This window comes from Misgurnus anguillicaudatus, chromosome 13, assembly GCF_027580225.2.
Source record: "Misgurnus anguillicaudatus chromosome 13, ASM2758022v2, whole genome shotgun sequence".
Lineage (NCBI taxonomy): Eukaryota > Metazoa > Chordata > Actinopteri > Cypriniformes > Cobitidae > Misgurnus > Misgurnus anguillicaudatus.
Window position 1 is genome coordinate 846,364 of NC_073349.2, and position 21,076 is coordinate 867,439.

General features: G+C 35.9%; 1 protein-coding gene across 2 annotated transcripts; it reads right to left on the minus strand.

Moving 5' to 3' along the window:
- Positions 1–517: 517 nt before the first annotated feature.
- Positions 518–10,062, minus strand: smim29 (small integral membrane protein 29). 2 transcript variants are annotated; one of them, XM_055189096.2, is made up of 5 exons: positions 9,863–10,062; positions 8,505–8,728; positions 8,198–8,223; positions 4,327–4,432; positions 518–1,253 (listed from the first exon to the last, which is right to left on the minus strand). In XM_055189096.2, exons 2-5 carry the CDS (start codon positions 8,622–8,624, stop codon positions 1,185–1,187), a joined length of 321 nt encoding a protein of 106 aa, XP_055045071.1. In that variant the 5' UTR covers positions 8,625–8,728; positions 9,863–10,062; the 3' UTR covers positions 518–1,184. The 2 variants fall into 2 exon arrangements, with proteins under 2 accessions (XP_055045071.1, XP_055045070.1); XM_055189095.2 differs by having other exon boundaries at positions 8,505–8,714; positions 9,863–10,060.
- Positions 10,063–21,076: the final 11,014 nt, after the last annotated feature.

Below are 21,076 nucleotides of genomic sequence, written 5' to 3' on the forward strand. Positions count from 1 at the left end.
TCCTGGCATAACCTCATGCTACCCAGTTGAAAAAATTCCGTAGAAATTACAATGTTATTGCTGCTGGGTTGCCGGTAATTTACCGTAGATTTAAATTTATGTTATGTACCGGCAAGAGTTTGTTCAAAGTTGAATAAATTTTAAATATCAACAAGTCTTTATCTTTACAGAACAAAACTATACAATAACAGCCTCATGCAAAGCATTCTGGGAACCAGAAATCATCATCAACCTTTTTCTGTTTTTTGCTTCAGATTTTGTTTCCCAGAATGTTTTGCTTGATGCTGTTTTTTTTAGTTTTACTCTGTAAAGATAAAGACTTGTAAATGTTAATTGTTCATTTAACTTTGAACAAAACGTTGCCTGTAAATAACATAAATTTAAATATACGGTAAGTTACCGGCAACCCAGCTGCAATTTCTACGGATTTTTTTACAGTGTATTTTACAGTACAGTTGTAACTATTAGTAATGGAGTGCTATAACAATGTAGTTTTAAACACAATAATTCAATACTGTTAAGGTAAAGATTGTTTACTTTTTACATCCAATCAATTGTCAACAGTAACAGTCTTTTATTCAGGGGAAAGATCATTTACAAATAGAAGGTTCTAAACATACTTACCTATGTTTATTATCTAACACCCATTATGAAAAAGTAGAGCGCATTCTCTATTTTCTTTTTCCCTAATCATTCCTGCCAATCTGTCTGGGTTATTCTTATCCAGGGACATCCCCCAACTAAAAAAAAGGAAATAAATAATCTTTTAAGAAATAAATAATGCTCCAACCATCCCCTTCCGGGAAAAAATAAGTCCAGGCTTAAAACTAGGATAAATTAATTTGCAGAATAGTGGAAGATTAAAATCCTTTTTAAGTCTTGGGGAACTGAATGTTGTTTAGACAGCCAAGTTGGTTAACCATATTTGCAAAAGAGACCTGATACCAGGTAACAAGTATCCTAACATCGGCATCCTGATGATTTCTGAAATGCTCTTCTCATCCCTTTAAACTGCTATAGAAAGTCAATGGTTTATTGCTCAAAATGCTCCATCTTCTAAATCTGCAAAGCCATGAATTAATATGTGCAAGATCTGGTTCTTGACAAGGCCCAAGAGCAGAACCACAAAAACATGCACAAAGAAAAATCTGCTACTGCAAAATGATAGAGTCAGTGAACCATTTTCATGCTTCTTGATCCTTTGAGAGCAGTGGTTGCCGCTGTTGATAAGACCTCATCCAACCCTGTACCACCTGGAAAGACAAAAAGAATATAAAAATGTCTGTTTTTCTTTATTCTGATAATTTTTGATCTTATAGTTTTTGACTATATACTGTACGCAGGCACAGTATTATTCAGTTATAAAACTGAAGTTTGTAAGAGTTACATTGTTAGGGTGACCTGCCCCAGCAGTGCTAATCAATGTCAAAAGATGGCCAAATTAGCACTGCTAGAATACGTCAATCAAGGCATTGTTAACACAAACCGAATTTTCAATACAGGAGCAAAAAAATGTCAAAAGGAAACCAACTAATAGATACTACACCACGTTCCAAATTATTATGCACATGCCATTTATGTTTATTTAGATACAGTCAGTAAGTTTACAACTTTTATTTTACCCTCAACACTTATATGACAGTGTGGATGTGTTTCTATTTAAATGAAATTAAAATGTTAAAAGATACTATAATATTTTGAAAAATATGCTGTTCCAAATTATTACGCAAGTTGTAGTTCTCCTACAATATGGTTATGAAAAAAGATCTTTCTAAAGACAAAAAGTGTGCATTATCTTAAAGGTGCAGTGTGTACATTTTAGCGGCATCTAGTGGTGAGACTGTGAGTTGCACACAAACAAAAATCATTGAACTATTATAAGATTCATGAGTGATTCACAGTACAGAAAGATTTGACTATATAAAGGCTCTTTAAAATCTTTTTTTTTTAATGTAAAGAACAAGGCAGCAATAAAAAGCCACAGTAAAGAATCAAACATGTATTTACACCTGCTGGTGTCTCTGGAGTCCCAAGAACCCCTCAATACAGGATCCTTCATAGCATAAAGCTGTATACCTCCACCAAACCAAAACTTAAAGGTACAACTTAAAGGGCTTTAAGGAGTAAATTATGACAACATTTTGTAATCGGAACAAGTTATTGTATTATTATATTATTAACAAATTTGAATACCTCCATGTACATCCTAGATTATGTTCATAATATACAGTAGTTATATAGTGGAGTACTAGGTATTACATTATTCAAATAAGAAATAACTCTATTTCATGTAAAGCTGCTTTAGAAACTGTGAAACGCGCTATATTAATAAAACTAATTTGAATTAAGTGATGCCTTTAGGTAAGACGTAAGCTTAGCAGGTAAACTCTAAAAACAGCAAACATCCAACAGTACTATATAATAGACCTTTTGCGTGTTTGCAAACAAAGATGACGTTTTTTTTGTGGGCGGAGCAGAAAGTGGCAGAAAGTGACATCTCCGCAATAGCTGTGTGAAGTGTTTTAGCGTTAAACTGTGATTTTTATGGATCCGGTGTTCTGTAGAAGTCTGTTTGCTCTATATTTCTCTTAAGTGTAATGTTTCTTATAACGTTTTCACAGAATTTCACAGAATCTCACATCTTCCAATGTTCTCGCAAAGAAAATATAACTGAGATCAAATGATCTGGGTCTACTTGCCGTGCCTAGATCTAGACCAGGGGTGGCGAACAACGATCCTGGAGAGCCGCAGTCCTGCAGAAATTAGCTCCAGATCTAATCAAACACACCTGAACAGGCTACTCAAGGTCTAAAGAGTTACTAGAAAGCTACAGCCAGGTGAGGTTTAATCAGGTTTGGATCTAAAATCTGCAGGACTGCGGCTCTCCAGGACCGCGACGTTCGCCACCCCTAGTCTAGACTCAAAAAACGCTGGTCTGAATCTTTCGAACAGCTTACTGATTTATATTAGATTAGCCCCTCCATTTCTGCATTTAAGACAGCTTTAAACCCTTTGGTCAACTTCGGAGGTTGGAAATGTGCTTTATAAGTAAATATTGATTGATTAAAAATTGGGGCTGCCATGATCATATCAAACATGTTTAATATTTAATATTTTAAATTGGGATGAATACATCAAAACTTTCACAATAGTCTATTAGAGAGGGAGCTGAATAACTGACCTTTTTAAAAAAGTGAGTGCGAAACAAGCTGCTGTACGTGACTCCAATCATATTAATTTGGCGAACTGGAACTTTAAGTTCGGCCAAAAATGATATTACACCCATGATTTACTCACCCCCAAGCTGTCCGAGATGCATATGTCCATTGTTTTTCAGACAAACACATTTTCAGTTATTTTAGAAAATGTTTTAGATCTTTCAGTTAATTAAATGTGAAGTTATGGGGTCCACGACCTTCAAGTCCAAAAAATGTGCATCCATCCTTCATAAAATAAATCCAAACGGCTCCAGGATGATAAATAAAGGTCTTCTGAGGGTAATCCGCACGGTGCTGTTGTAGAAATATCCATATTTAAAACTTTATAAACCAAAATAACTACCTTCCGGAAGCGCCGCCATCTTAGACCCCTCTGTATTCAGGAGAGGGTATTAGCGTAGTGTACGCACTTTGCTTAGTGACATATGACAAATTCGGAGGGCGGGGGCACAGAGTTGCAGCAGAGTAACCTCCGTACGCTGCGTAAAGCTCTGATCTTGAATGCAGACGTGACTAATATCATTTTTGGCCAAACTATCCCTTTAAACAGGACTGGGTTCTGTGGCCATATGAATCATAAAATACTTTTTTGGCAGCAGGAACACAAGATGGCTTTAAATAATCCTTGCAAATGGAGGGAGCAAAGGGTATATAATGAAGGGGTGCCAACAATTGTGCCCAGAGTCTATTAGAGAAAATAATTTATTACGTAATGTAATTTCCCCTCCTCTTTTAGTTGTTTTACTTCAATGAAACATCATATTTTGTGATTTTTTTTAAATTAAAGCTTAAAAGATGAAACATTGTAGATTTTTTACAGCTTTTTGACCATATTTACCAAGGGTGTTAACATTTTTGGCCATGACTGTAAATAAAGGCCTCGTCCTGGATTAATTTTCTGGGAAACTGCCCCCAAAAATACTCATAAATGTGTCACAATCTCAATTAGTTTACACCTACTTCCACTTGAGTGAATGTAAAGCACTTGTTCTGGTACAATAATCATAATAATATCCTCTGTAGTGTGTGATGCGCCATGATTTTTAAATCTAGTATGTTTAAGATTTGAGAAAAGAAAATCTGTCAAGATCTTTTGTTATGTGTGTACCTTTGTGTCTTCCTCCTTCCAAAGAATCTCCTGTTCTGCCTCATTTAGCTCTTCAGCTGGGTCATAAGTGTAAACTGGAAGCAGCTGATGCCGTAGTCTGTCAATCCTAAATGTTAAGACAACACATGCAGAACAAAAGGTCTTTAGTTAATAACAAAAACAACCCCATTTTCCACATATTTAGATAATGTCCATGCAGAAGTAATGGTAATTGTGTTACAAAGAAGAAATAAATCTGAAGAATGTTTCTGAAGTCGTTTTAAGTTGATGGACTCCAGGTCAAACACATTTATTTGATCAAGCATCTTGGACAACTTAGAAGGTGTCATCACAAACTTTTCTTGAAAGTTTGTATTGGTAAATGAACCACCAAAACAAATTCTCATACAGCTCTGATTTGGCCACATTTTGTTTTAAAGCAACACTATGTAGTTTCCATGTAAAAATGACTTACAGCTCCCCCTTGTGGTTGAAAAGCGCAACAGTGCCTGGTATCAGACACTCTTCTGCAGGCAGGGGGAGGGGCGGAGCTGTGTGCTCTACCCTCCACTACCACTTTCAGATTGTGCTTGTAGCAGCTAGGAGGCTGCTCAGGTTGCAGCAACAGTACAATTTGTCCAGTTAAAAGTTGTTCTACAGTATCACTGAAATCATTTTAGAGACATTATTTAAAGGTAAAAAAAACTACATAGTGTTGCTTTAACTAAAGTCCCATTTAACCCATCTATTAATTCTTCTTGCTGAGAACAACAAAGTATATTACAAACATTTCTGTTAAAGGTATAGTTGAAGATTTTCCTGAATTTTAGAAAAGAATCGCCCTCTCCACTTTTTGAAAAAAAAAATGCACATGCACAACACTCTACCTGCTCCCAAGAGGGATTGCCTATTAAATGTGTACACGAGAGAGCTTGCACGAGCCTAGTTCTTCTCGTGCGCGCTCTGTTTACAAGTTGCTGTCGGCATGGCTCATACAAGCCTGCTTTCCAAAAGAAGATTTGCAAATTATAAACTAACTCAAAAACATTAATGCAAGACAAAATGTCAAATGTCCTTCCGTGTTTTATTTACTTATTATACTGATCGATTGAGTGAGGACTCAAGACATGATCTGCAATGGAGAAGTAGCTTGTTGCATTTGAGTAATAAATACTATGGTAAACATAGCCTGACTTTGTCATACTCAATTCTATTCTCCATTGAGCTATAATTATGTCTCAACCGAAAAATGCCTCTGCACTCAATTAGCCTTTCGCCGAGCCCCGCCCCCCCCAGTTACTGTTGCTACGTCCGACAAACAAATGACCAGCGCGACAGATTGCCATGACGGAAAAGCGATATACCCGTGCGTGTCAGTGACATTTTTTGGAGCTATACCGCCGCGATTTCCTCCAAATCGAGGCAAAAGGTTTACAAGGGTTTAAAAGGGTTACAGTATGCAGTGGAGGGATATATTCAAAATATAAAAATACGCAATGAAGGAGACAGGACTACTATCGAGGCAAATGCTTACCGGTCTCACACAAAAAAATGAGAAACCACATGACCTGTAACTCAAATGCAACCAGCACAGCCTTGTGGACCATGCTCTTGCACTGCCGAGTAAGTTATCTTTCATATGGTATAGTCTATTAATGTCTATTGCGAGTAGCTATTTTGTTAAAATACAAGGGTATCTTGGCAAGCTAAACCTACGTGTGTTCCAAAGCCATTGAAAGCTAACTAACATTTCTCTGTCTGTTGTTTTGAGGATAGCCGTTTTGAGAATCATAATGTTTTTTTTATGGTGATACTCAGATTTCACAAATAGGAAATTGTTTTGTCTTAAAAGTTGCAGGACAGATAATACAATAAAATAAAATGTATAATATAATAAAATTGCTTAGCATTTACGGGATTGGGAAACTCAGGGGTAGGTTTTCCGTTCATAAAATGCTACATGAAAGATAAAAACAAATTATTTAAAGTTGATTGTTAAGGGCGCTATGTTCGACTTTGTCGTAAACTGACGAAAAATAAAGTTGGGGAGCTGAAAGTCCCAACACAACAGCAGCTAATGTAGCTAGCGTTAGCTTACATGTTAACTAATGTTGGCAAAATAACTCATTAAATTTAGCATAGAGAGTAGGTTAACATTCTGGCAATTATATTCATGGTAATCATAACTTTGGTCCAATTTGTGTTCTTGGCTGCCTCGAGTTGGTAGATCTAGACCACACTGTAACTAGTTAGCTGTAAGCCTTACCTTTGTGCAGACGTATTTATGCTTCGTAAATGTTCGACACATTTAACTGAATGGGGCAGTCCACACTGTTTTATCCATTGTATGCACCGCTCACAAACGCTGCGGGCGTGAATGTTTGTGGGAGGTGCTTGCATAGTAACGGTTGCTGTGATTTGTGATTGGACAATGGGCATTTTGGGGGAGGGGCCGGCGAAAGGTCAATTGGATAGACCTACGACCAATCAGAGCAACAGGGTGTGAGACGAATGTCGAAATGACGTATTTGCAGCTTGACCGAACTGCTAGTTATTTCGCTACAATGACACTAACATTGTGATTATACTAAGTCTGAGTTACTGAATGTACATCAACACCTACTATGTTTACAACATTTCGTTTATATCACATTAAGTCATACAGTAAGACTATCTCTTACCATTTGTACATTAGTTGAACTTCATCCACGACGATACCCATTATGTTTGCTTGAAAAATATCTGAGCCTAGCATGTCCCTCCACGATTCCGGGCTTCCGAAAAGAAGCTGGCAACGACCGCTAATTATATCCATCTCGTCGTGCACACCGAGTTGCATCGCCGTGATACCCATTTCAGTTGCTTCTTTAACTTGATCCTTCATAAGTGCGACAACTTTTGCCGAATCCCGTAGGAAGGACGGCAAAAACATCAACAAATGCTTTGCTCGCGTTTCTCTGTTCTTCTTTTAAAATCAATGCTCTGTCGATATCTTTTAGAACAGACTCAATGTCAGAATCCACACATCTGATTTCTACCGCGGCAGCCATTTCGTTGTAAACAGATTCAACACGCGCTCTTTGGTGACGTGGTTTATTTACGTTACTGATCATCTGTCCATCATCGTATAAAGCCCGCCCTGACAATTTGATTCGTCGGCCAGTTTTGGGACTCGCATAGTAGCTCCTCAACGGTGAAACCCCAGACCGATCTTCCCGTTTCTCAAAATGTTGTGGGCGGGGCTAAGATCGGCTGGCACCCAGGCTATGGTAAACACATTGGTATTTTAAAAAATGAATTCAAGGTTTTAGAACATTTCAGCGTGACCATTTGGTCATAAGGCTACTTTAGACAAATTGAGATGTTCTGTGCGGTACGTGACTTGTGCCAGGCTAGCATCGCTAATAATAACTTACATCAACTTTTAATAGCAGTGATTTTAAATGAATTTCTCCAAATAGCATGCCAGAAACTTTGCGACTGAGGCAACCTGTGCTTTTAGCGCATGCCAGCGTGTGAAATATTCTTCCAAAAATACTCTGGTCTTGTTTCTTCTCTTCTTGTCATACAATTTGTAGACACTTTTTCTCTTGCAACCCTCTTACATAAAAAAACACACGGTGAGAACGGCGAGCTTCAATGAATGGCTGAAACCGTAGCTCACCACACATATACACCTGAAAGTGTACATGCCCAGAAAGTGAAAACAACCTAGGGACGAGCACGTACGACTTGCGTAAAAATATCAGCAGAATGATTGACAACTAGGAGGACCAAAAGTCTTGATGATCCACCTGGAAAAAGAAAATCTTCCACTATACCTCTAAATACAGAACTTCCACTGTTTAGTAAATCCCAATCTTTCAAAGAGTGCTGCAGTGTTTTTTTTTACCTTCGTTTCCTCCTTATGTACATCACCTGTAAAACAGAAGTTACATTAGTTTAGTAGCCTACATTAGTTTGCATAACTACTTTGTAGCTGATTTCTCAAGGTAATTTGAATCTGATAAAATCGTGCATGTTCAATAGTAAGACAAATCCACAACAGAAATGTTTGTCTGTCTGGCCTGGGTTTACACAATTAATGCGTCATGCGACTTTGCATTCTTCCCCTTGCACTAGCACAGAGTCACACTGTTATAAATAAAAAGTGCTAAATCATCTAATAAATCAAGGTTATTTGCCTATATGGCACCTACCACTGCAGCAACTATCCCAATCACTGTAATGAGGAAGAATGGGACCAGCACATAGGTGACAGCAACATCTCCGTTGATTGTCTTAGGGGTCTGTGTGGTGATGTTCATAGTGTAATTCATTCAGAGGTGGACTGTGCTCCTATCATCTGTTTACTGCTCATCTTCTGCATGCATGTGACTCCCACATGGTCTCTCTGCCCCCACTAATGACTGTGAAGAGAAGGCTGTTATTTATAATAGCACACACACACACACACACACACACACACACACACACACACACACACACACACACACACACACACACACACACACACACACTGCACATTACAAAACTATTACAAAGGTTTGCAATAACTGAATGTTTATATTACATTAAAGATATAGTCAAAGTTGTCAGTTGATGCAGATGGCAGAGAGAGACGAATGTCATGCCTATATATGCATAAGTGTATCCCTTACGAAAATTAACCATGGTTTTACTTCAGTAAAAACAAAAACTCCAAAACCATAGTTAAACCATGGTTAGTACAGTAAAACCATGGTTTTGCTGTTAGTATTCAATACACATGGTTACTATCTTTATACCACAATAAAACTATGGTTAATTTTCATAAGGGATGCGCATGCTCTGATGTGTAAAAGGTTATCAATGATCAGAAGGAATGTAAAACATGCATGTCAGTTATATAATTTTCAGTTTAAATGCATTTAAAATAAGATTAATTGGATATGTAAAAGGTTTTTTCTCTGTTATGGACTTTATTTATATCCTATATTTTTATACTTATTTTACATTTTTACACAATCACGTACTGTAGCATTTCACCTCAAAATCAAAATTAAAAAATGATGTTTGTCTCTACAGTTATATAAGTTTTTGACAAAATGACATAATTCACAACAATTTATTTATTTTATAATTATAATTTGCTAATTTCTCAGTATAATGATTAAACTACATTTGTATGGTCCTTTCTGTTAGCATTTTTGTATGACTAATTGTACATGTTATCTATCTTTTATAGTATTACTGCAAATTTTTTCATGATACCCGTCATATTTCAATTGCAAATTGGTTAAATCAAAAACTATACTGTTTAAGAGGCTATATCGTTTTAGTCAAAACAACCTTACGTAGGACTTTCAGCAGTCTTATAATGGCAGGCATGATTTAAAACAGTTCAACTGCTGCAAATGCATGAAGTGCAGCTAATTACAGCTCCGATTAAATATTTACAAAAAAAATATTACAAATTACAATGTTATTACTGCTTTACAAATGACTGTACAAGCGGATGCAGATAACCAGCATTTATCTTATCATGGTATATGAACTGTGTTGACTGCTGACTCACGTGAAAGAAACATGACCAGCCGAACCTCACAATCGACAACACCATCAAAATTCACTCCAAACAGATGAATATCACCAACTGTAAAACGCCGCCAGCTATTAAAATTAAGTTCTCAATTAATCTGACTTCCACAGTCAGCGTTCACGGATAAACAATACTGAAATGAAATCGAAACGATGACGGCGGAGCTTAAGGGAGGAGTCAAAATATTTGCACGGAGCCAAATTGATCAGCAGATGTCGCCACTTCATTACAGTTTTTTTAAAACTGCGTACACATATATTTACTAAAGTTTTCCTCTTTTTTGAAAACTTACAGTTTTTTACGATTGCTATGACAGATTTTTCAACACTTTTAACAAGTTTTCAAAACTCTTAACACAGTTAGCACTACATCCACCTGTGTAAGCTATACTATTAACACATTTCTTGTTGGTTTAACACAAAATGCATATAATTACAGTCTTTTTTTCAAAACTTAACACACAAATTCAAGAATTGCACAAACAAAATGCTAAATGCCTCACAACTCTTTCAAAATGAAACACCACAGTCAAAATATCACAAACATATTTCAAAAGCAAACATTTGTCTTACATTGTAAACACCTTTACCATAATGTTATATTTTTGAATATGTTATATACACACTGTTATTCAAAACCTAAAGCTCTTCTTTTAAAAGCTCCCATGTATTTGATGTAATGTAATTTGGAGAGAGCTGTGGAATATATACAGTAAAAACAAAAGTACAATTGAAATCAAACTTTTTATTTATGTTTTATTGTTTGCTCTTTGTGGTTGTAAATTAGTGTACACAGTTTGAAAAGAAAAAAATACATCAAAATGTTGTGTTGTTGCATGTAGTGTAAAACCAAACATGTGTGCTTGCATGTGGGGATGGTTGGGTGTATCAAGGCTCCATCTTTCTTCCGGGCTGGGTCCATCCACAATACTTCATCCACTTCACATGCTATATTCTCCCTTGCAAGACACCATGGAAAGAACCTTCTTGTATGGCGTATCCAACTTTCCAGCACCATGTGCAGAAAAACTCCTCAATAGGATTTAGAAATGGTGAATATGGAGGCAGGTAGACAACAGAAAAATGGGGATGAATAGCAAACCAGTTTTGGACCTGATGGGCATGATGAAACCTGACATTATTCCAGATGATGACAAATCTTGCCTGGTCTTCATTCTGCAGACCCTGAACAAGCATGTCATGAATAGTTTCCAGAAATTGTATGATGTGATCAGTGTTATAGGGGGCAAGTGTGGCGTGATGGGGCAGGACACCATTTTGTCCACATAAATGTACACTCTTAAGAAAAATTGTTCTTCAAAGGTTCTGAAACGATGGTAAAGGTTCTATATAGAACCATAGCTTACTGAAGAACCCTTTTTTGTTGAAATGGTTCTTTAATTCCCTCCTTTTTTGATTTTAAATTTAATCAGTTATTTTCAAGCTGCCTCCTGATTATTTTCACCTGTAAAAGCCCTGAATCATCAGTCCTGCTGAACTGCCTGCAGACTAACAACACAAAAAAAGAGAGTAAAATAATCAACATTTAGGGCTCTATCTTACACCCGGCGCAATGCAGCGCAATGCGCGACGCAAGTGTCTTTCGCTAGTTTCCACCCTAATTTTCACGTTTAGCGCCGCGTTGTTTAAATAGCAAATGCATTTGCGCCCCCTTTGCGCCCATGGGCGTTCTGGTCTGAAAAACGAGGTGTGTTCAGGCGCATTGTTGGCGCGTTGCTATTTTGAGGCAACTAAAATAGACTACGCCATTGACCAACAAAAACCTGGTCTAAAGTCTAAAGTCAATGGCGCAATGTGTTTTATGTTATTTAAAGAGCGAATTAGTAATATGCGCCTATAATCGGGAGGACAACGCGGGTTTGCTTATCACAAAGTACATAAATGCACAGCAGCACAAAAATGCTTTAAAATATGAAAGATTAAAGGATTGAATTTAAGAGATTATTATTGAGTCTCTTGGACATATTTATAAATGAGGACTGATTATGAGACGTTAGAAGGCGCAAAGAGCTGCTTTACCTGCAGCCTGGTAAGTAAATAAATGCTTTGCTTTAAACAAATGCGTCTGTTTTTAAATGTTTTTTTTAATGCTACCTCACGGATTTATTGTATATGATGTAGCTGTGGATATGGCGAGATGAGAAACATTTGTAAGTAATGCTTAAAAAAACTCTTTGCTAAAAAAAACGCTGTCCAAAGTGCTGAAACGTGAGGAGAGCCGTTTGTAATTTCTTTATCTCCTGTTTGTTACAAATAAAGTATTTTTAGAGTACAAACCTTATCTTACATACTTGTAAATTATTTTTTGATGATATTGGATAGCCATACATTTAAAGCAATTACAAGCCTGCTTTTTACTTCCATGACTAAAAGAAAACGGGTTTTAAAGGTTTTAATAAAAAAATAACAATTTCAATACAAGTGAAAAACAACACAATTATTTAACATTAATCTTAAACTGGGGATCTTCTTCCTCCGCTTAGTTTTTCAGTTTACAAAGTCCGTCATCTAAATAGGGATTAGACATAGCGCCAGCGCAACTTGCTTTTAAAGGGAATGAGAGCTGTGACTCTCATTGGTTTACTGCACGTTACGCCCAAAATACTCCCATTACAATAGGACCTACCCTTTTCGACCATGCGCTCGGCGCAAAAACGATTTTTCCCGTCGTTAAATTAGCAAAAGCGGATTCGGACACGCCCATTTACACGTTGCGCTGTGCGCTTTAGACAATGCGCTTAGATCGTTAAAATAGGGCCCTTACTGTTAAAAACATAACGAAAATTGAAATTTTGTGTGTTCTTATTGTAAGGTAAACTTTATACTGTAAGCTTCATTCCCTTTAAAGCAGGTAAGCTTCATACTGTGTTAAATGATAAGAGACTCTGCTTTAACAATGACTTAGGATAATGATTTGTTAAAAAGCATATACCTGTATATTGTACATTAAGTTTATTAAACTAATTATGAAAAGAATGTGGTACAACATGTGTTTAGGTTTTTTATTGATATTTCAGAGTTTTCGTATGTGAGGTAATCTGGCTGGGAGTGAAGGCAGTGCATATGACTGCTTGATATGAGAGACACATCCTGTTTTTAAAGGTGATGTATGCATGTTACTTTCAATGCTGGCATTAAAATAATAGTTATTTACTGTTAAAAACATTTTGGAGATTGTGTGTGTGTTCTTGTGGCACATTTACTTGTAATAGCAGAATTACTTATTATTTTTGTATATCTGTTTTAGGTGGATCGTGAGTGAAGCTCTGCAGGTCCGCCATTGGCTTGATAACAGTTGTTTATGTTAATTGAGTGAATTCAATTTATAAATAAATCTTTCACCAAGCATTCACATGTTTACTGACAAAACAAGTATCTTGAGCAGAATCATATTAAAACTTCTGTCAAATCATGTATTACATACTACTGTATTAGCAAACTCCAGACTAATATTAACTTGTTTTGTCTCCATGTCTTATCCTTTCACCCATGACCAACAGATCCAAATCTTGTTTGACTTGATGCTCAACCTTGTATGATGATGACCACAGCCAGGTGATGGAGATCTGTGTTAATCACAGCCTGCACTGTAAAAAATTTGCTGTAATTTTGCAGCTGGTTGCCAGTAACTTACTGTAAAAGATAAAGTCTGAAAATGTTTCACGTTTATTTAACTTTGAACAAAATGTTGCCAGTAAATAACATAAATGTAAAATCTACAGTAAGTTACTGGCAGCTAGTTGCCAGTAATACCCATTAATACTGTAATTTCTACAGACATTTTTTACAGTGTGCATCTCAAGATCAACAAGCAGACCATTTCTTATCTTACTCTTATCTGACTAAATGTTCAGCATCATTGACACAAAAGAAACATTGGATGGAGTATTGGAGTATGTACTGTACAATGAGCCAGCAAACAATAATGTGGACTTTTTTGGTGAGATTCTACAAAGATTGACACAATCCTATTGACTTTTATTTTTACATTTTAATAATGCATTATAAACATCCCATTCATTTGTATTCTAGGTTTGTGCTAAAATGTATACATCTGAATGTAATGTCATAATATGTTAATATTCAGGATTTATTATCATTTGCATGTTTTGATGTTGCATGTCATGATTTTATTGATTTCATGTAATTGTTGTCTATTTAGAATGATTTTAACTGCCAATTTTTTTAATATTGAAGCTGTAATTTAACATCCATATCTTATTTGAGTAGTGATTTGTTATATTTGCATAATAATACATATATTTATTCTGATTGTGATTTTAATGCACATATTTATTATTGTATAATATCTCATGTAATGAAAAAGTGAAAATAAAAGTATTTTTCTGATGTCTTGCAATTCTGTTTTTAAACCTTGTTAAACCTTATAAAGTGCTATAAATAAGAAAAAACAAATAAGAATAAGAAAAATAATTTAAAAAATGGAGTTGCAGCCCTCAACTGATGTTTATGTTGTCATTTTGTGTATTGGCCACCAGAGAGGGGATTGCACAAAAGCAAGATAAGGGATTAAGCTGGGATTTTCCAGTTATCCTGGCTGAATTTAGCCCTGACTCGGTTGCATGAAGGGAGGCTAAATGAATCTTGATGAAGTTTCTATGGAGATTTACTCTTTGCAGCTAGCCTGCTCTGATTTATCCTAGTGATTATTCAATTCAAAGAACTTTAAAGCAATGTCCCCCCGGGATTAATAATGTTACAATTATAGAAAAGAAAGAAATGAATAATTATAGAAAACAAAGAAAACATAATTATATGCCCATCAATGATTTAAAAATTAATAGATAATAAATGTAAAAAAATTAATAAACACATAAAAAAGGTAATTTACTTCAACAATGAATTGTCCTAGCACTTACAAAGAAAAGTTATAAAGCCTAATGACCACAGGTGTAAAGGATCTTCTAAAATGCTCAGTTAGGGTTAGCATCCTATGTAATGGGTGAAAGGGATTGCTCAGAATTGAATTTAGTTTTGACAGTATTCTTCTCTCAGCCACAACATGAACAGAGTCCAGACCCATATCAAGTACAGAGCAGCCCCTCTTATTAATTTGTCCAGTTTATTTCTGTCCACCACCTTCATACCAATTCCCCAACAGACCACTGCATAAAAATGATGCTAAACACCACAGACTCATAAAACATCTGCAGCATGGTATACTATACCATTTCAGATTAATCGGCTAGTTCCGCTGTCAATACTAGATATTCATGTGTTTTAGTCACTTCATGGTCCTGCATTAAAATAGATATACTGTAATTTATCTACACTGTAAAAAATTAGCTGTAATTATGCAGCTGGTTGCCAGTAACTTACTGTAGAAGATAAAGACTAAAAATGTTTCATGTTCATTTAACTTTGAACAAACTTTTGCAAGTAAATAACATAAATGTAAAATCTACAGTAAGTTACTGGCAGCTAGTTGCCAGTAAAACCCATTAATACTGTAATTTCTACAGATTTTTTTACAGTGTAAGTATGCGTACTGTTATTTTAGTGTTATTATGAAGACTGCTGTCAGGGGTTTGATGAATATATTAATGCAGTTGTTGAGATAAGAAATGGCAGATGAAGTTGAAAGGCGGTTTCAATTAAGTACATATGTAGACTAGCTTAAGGCATGAGAAATATCTGACTGAGAGGTACAGATTCTCAGGTGAAGAAATGTCAGTCTGGCACTGAAATCACTTCTTCAAGATTGCAAGTAACATGAACAGATTAGTCCATAAAGTGTTACATTAGGGCAGTCACACATTATTTTGTGTTACAGCTTTCCCTATTGTCATTGGATGTAGTGGACTGCACCCACCCCTGTGCCAGATATACAAGACTTCTTTAATGTTCAAATTGTGATGGATGGTCCAAATTATTATGCACATGCTATATTTTTTAATAAAGTTAGTAAGTTTACAAATTGTATTTTAATCTCAATAGTTATATGACAGTGTGCATGTTCTATTTAAATGCATAATTTGACATATTTAAAATGTCAAAAGATACTTTATTACTTAAAAAAATATGCAAATTATGCAAAATGCACTTTATCGACATTCAGTGTGTTAAAATGATCCACAAAACAGATATCTGTTAAATGTGCTGCATGGACACATAATTAAAAAAACATTGTAAATCAAATAATGTATTTAAGACAGATTACATACTTTAACTGCCAGCTCAACCAAACGGTTGAGCACATTTTGAGTACCTATATTTTATTGAGAGGAGTACCTAACTTAACTCAAGCTGATTGAGCCATCTCTACTATTTGTGTAAGCTATGTTTTGCCAAAGAAATCCACTAGATATCAATGTGTCAATCAACAGCACTTGTCACAACACATCTTGTTATGTGGATTTTAGAAATAAAAAAATCACTTCTGTTATATGAACTGTTCTTGTTGAAATTTTGCAAGGAAACCATATTTTTTTGACATATTACACTGTAAGAGCCCTAACTTTACAAAATTATGTTACTTGGTGCCATGAAAAAACTTTAGTATGTTTTAAATAATTTTTCAAAAACATGCTCAACCAAACGGTTGATTTGTCACTTAAAGGGGTCATAGGATGAAAATCAGACTTTTTTCATATTTAAGTGCTATAATTGGGTCCCCAGTGCTTCTATCAACCTAGAAAATGTGATAAAGATCAACCCAGTAACTTTGTTTGGGTATAAGCCATTTACTGCAAGCATGTGAAAAATTAGGTCGTTCAGATTTCGCCTGTTTTGTGAGGTAGGTAGCATGGCGAATTATAATAATACCGCCCCCTTTATCTGCACTATCCAACCACAGCACTGCTATTTATTTCAGAGAGTAAGAGGGAGAAAAGAAGGACTTGACAGCACAATTGAGTTTCAATTACAACAAATCACCATCATTGTGATCAGTGTTTGGACTTCATCCGCTCATTTGCATTTTAAAGGAAACACCCCAAAACGGCTCACTTTTGCTCAGACCTACAAATTTGCAATTTTAACATGCTGTAATTAATTATCTGTGGGGTATTTTCAGTTAAATCCTCACCTTCACACTCTTGGGACAACAAAGATTTAAATTACATATTAAAAAAATCTCATAATATGACACCTTTAATGGTAAAAGTAGAAAAGCTATACTCTTAAAATGAATGTGTTAAATTAACACATCTTGTGTCTAGTTAAGGACAACACACCTAGTGTGTTGTCCTTAAATTAACACATCTCTGTGTCATTTTTAGAACAACACACTTTGTGTTGTTTTAACACATCTTGTGTTGTCCCTTTTATTTATATGAACTCTAAATCAGCACGAAATGACACATAATGTGTTAAAATTAACACATAATGTGTTAAATTGGCCCCTTTAACATTTATTTGTAAACCAGCAATGCTGTGTAGAGTAAGCCAACGTTGCACATTTAGTGTGTTGTCCTTGATTTGGCACATCTCTGTGTTGTTTTTGGAGCAGCGCACTTTGTGTTGTTTTGGCACATCTTGTGTTGTCCCTTTTATTTTTTATGAACTTAAATGACACTTAGTGTGTTAAAAGCAACACATAGTGTGTTAAACTATTTAACACATAGCAATGTGTTAAAATTAACACACCCTGGATGTGTTAATTTTAACACCTTGCTTTGTGTTAAACTATTTAACACATTATGTGTTGTTTTTAACACACTAAGTGTCATTTAAGTTCATAAAAAATAAAAGGGACAACACAAGATGTGCCAAAACAACACAAAGTATAATATATAGTGTTGCTTTTTTGCAGCATGCAATAGTGTATTATCATGCATTAAAGTAAAATTAATTTCAGAATACATGATTCCTTTTTTCCCATCTTTAAGGTACTCTATATATCTTCCAGATGTCCTTTTGGCCCCCTCAAGGGACCTACCATCTTACTTCCCAATATTGCAGTCCAAACCAGCCTTGTTTGAACATGGTGGCTTTTCACCAACAATCCAGAATATAATATTCAGTGTATTATGGCATGTCAATGAATACAACTGTTTGAAAACTTTATGAAGCTCACAGTAAATGTAGTATTTTTGGAAGCTTTAGTTTGGGGGTGGTGGTGAAATCCACTTTTATGCACTAAAGGATCCCATATTGAGGGCTTCTTGGTATCACAGAGACCCCAGCATGTTTGCTTTTTAGCAGGTGGCCTTTTTATTGTTGCCTTTTCCTAATATTTTCCTTAAAAAAATTCTTCATATGATCAAATCCTGTTCAAAAATCTTATAATAATTGAATGATTTCTGTTTAGTTCCACCAAATATAAATTGTTATAGGAAATAAATTGCTTTTTTAAAGATAATGCACACTTTTTTCATCAAATACTGTAGATACAAATAGTAGTAGTTAAGTGTTTGCAGTTTCATGATTAATTTTAATGAGTTTTGTAAATTTTTGCATCAGTGATTCTGTGATCGATCCCGTGGTCTGTTTAGGAATTCCGTGAACGTGCACTTATCCTAGCTAGCTACACCTGGCTTGACATAGCTGAACGTTCTCATCCTGGCTTAGCAATCGTGCAACAGATTTAGCCAGGATGGGCTGATTAAACTAGGTCAAGCTGGGCCTTTTCTGTTATCCTGGCTTTCTTAATTCTACTTTTGTGCAATACCCCCCAGTTGGGTGATTGCAGTATCAGTTTTAGCCACAAGTTTTGTTATTGCAATACCAGTTTTGGCCACAATCCTACATACGTTCCTTAATACAATAGTGTCTGTCTGCGGAGTGCAAGAGAGGGGCGTGCCGTTAAGCGGTGTAACTTTTAGCAGGGGGCGGAAATTTAAGTTGTCCAAGTCACACAGAATCCCGCGAGATGTCCGACTTCCGCTAAACTGACACGGCACATCCGATAGCTAGTTTAATAGTAAGACGATTGTTTATAGCTCTCTTTCAACTTTAGCGTAATGACAAATAACGTTACTGCCGTAAATATTTTAAATATACGGAGGAAGCGTCATAAGACGCTCGGATGGCACGTATAATTATTGTCTCATCCATCGTCATTGTTAACGTGGGTAGACAAAATGGCCATATACGGCATATATGGACATATTTACCAACCTAAAATTATTAAAGTACCGAGGCATACCAATATTTAAATCGTGAACTGTTACACAGTGAGGGTGATTTCGTCTTTTTTTTAGTAAATGTGCACCCCAGACAGTTTAATATGTATTAAACCAAGATGAAATTCATTTGCAAACTTGCAAACACTTAATTCTTTTTAAGTTTTAAGAGGAATCTACAGAGCTCACGTGGTTTTATAAGAAATGGCTAACAGATAACATCTGGTGATATTGTAAAGGTTTATAAAAATAACTATTCACAACAGGTAACATTGTAAAGGTGTATAAAAATAACCATTCACACCAGGTAACATCTGGTGACATTGTAACGGTTTATAAAAATAACTTTTCACAACAGGTAACATCTGGTGACATTGTAAAGGTTTATAAAAATAACTATGCACAACATGTAACAACTGGTGACATTGTAAAGGTTTATAAAAATAACCATTCACAACATGTAACATCTGGTGACATTGTAAAGGTTTATAAAATAATTATTCACAACAGGTAACATCTGGTGAGATTGTAAAGGTTAATAAAATAATTATTCACAACAGGTAACATCTGGTGACATTGTAAAGGTTTATAAAAATATCCTTTCAGCAAGATCACCCTGCAATAAATTATAACACAGCATTATGAGAGGCATCAGGAGCTGATCCCAAGTGTAGCTGGAAGCTGTTGATGTATGTACAGTATTGGTAAAGTGCACATGAATGCATTTTATAATAATAATGCATCCAATGTCAACCCTGTGTAGAGCTGAGAAATGTGGTTGTTTCTCAGCAGCAGTAATGTACAATGGTGCCAGCTCAACACATTGGTGCAGTTTCCCAGGCAGGGCTTAGTCAGGGGTCCCCAAACTCAGTCCTGGAGGGCCCGTGTCATGCAGAGTTTAGCTCTAACTTGCATCAGAGCACCTGCCAGTAAATTTCTAGTATGCTTAGTAAGACCTTAATTGGCTGCTTCAGGTGTGTTTGATTAGGGTTAGAGCTAAACTTTGCAGGACACAGTTTGGAAACCCTTTGTTTAGATCAGGGGTGACCAACCCTGTTCCTGGAGATCTACCCTCCTGCATATTTTAGTTCTAACTCAGCTTTAACAAACACACCTGACTTTAATTTTAAGGTTCCCCTGAAATGCTTGATTGGCAGGTTCAGGTGTGTTTGATTGGGATTGGAGCTGAACTCTGCAGGACAGTAGATCTCAAGACACAGGTTTGGTTTAGATTAAACCAGAGGGGTATTGCACAAAAGCAAGATAAGGGATTAAGCTGGGATTTTCCAGTTATCCTGGCTGAATTTAGCCCTGACTCGGTTGCATGAAGGGAGGCTAAATTAATCTAGATGAAGTTACTATGGAGATTTACTCTTTGCAGCTAGCCTGCTCCAGAGCAGGCTAACAACCAGGCTAAGATTAATCCTAGTGATTAATTTAATTCAAAGAACTTTATTAATCCCAGGGGGAAATTGCTTTAATGTTACAATTATAGAAAAGAAAGAAATTAAAGAAAAAAGAAATAAAAACATAACTGCCCATCAATGATTTAAAAATTAATAGATAAGAAAAAAAACTATAACTTTTCCCATATAAAAAAGGTAATTTACTTCAATAGTGCATTGTCCCAGCACTTACAAAGTGGAGTTAAACAGCCACATGACCACAGGTATAAAGGATCTGCTAAAACGCTCAGTAGAACACTTAGCAGTGATCAGTCTCTGACTAAATGTACTTCTCTGTTCGGCCAGCACCCTATGTGGGTGAAAGGGATTGCTAAGAATTGAATATAGTTTTGACAGTATTCTTTTCTCAGCCACAACAGAACAGAGTGAACAGAGTTCAGCTCCATACCAAGTACAGTCCAGCGCCTCTAATGAATTTGTCCAGTTTATTTCTGTCCGCCACTTTCATACCTCACCCAACAGACCCCCAGACACCACAGACTCATAAAATATCTACAGCATGGTATACCAGACTATACCGTTTCAGATAAATCACTTCTACAAGATTGCAAGTAACAGGAACAGATTACTCCATAAAGTGTTACATAAGGGCAGTCACAGTAGAACAGGCATTATTTT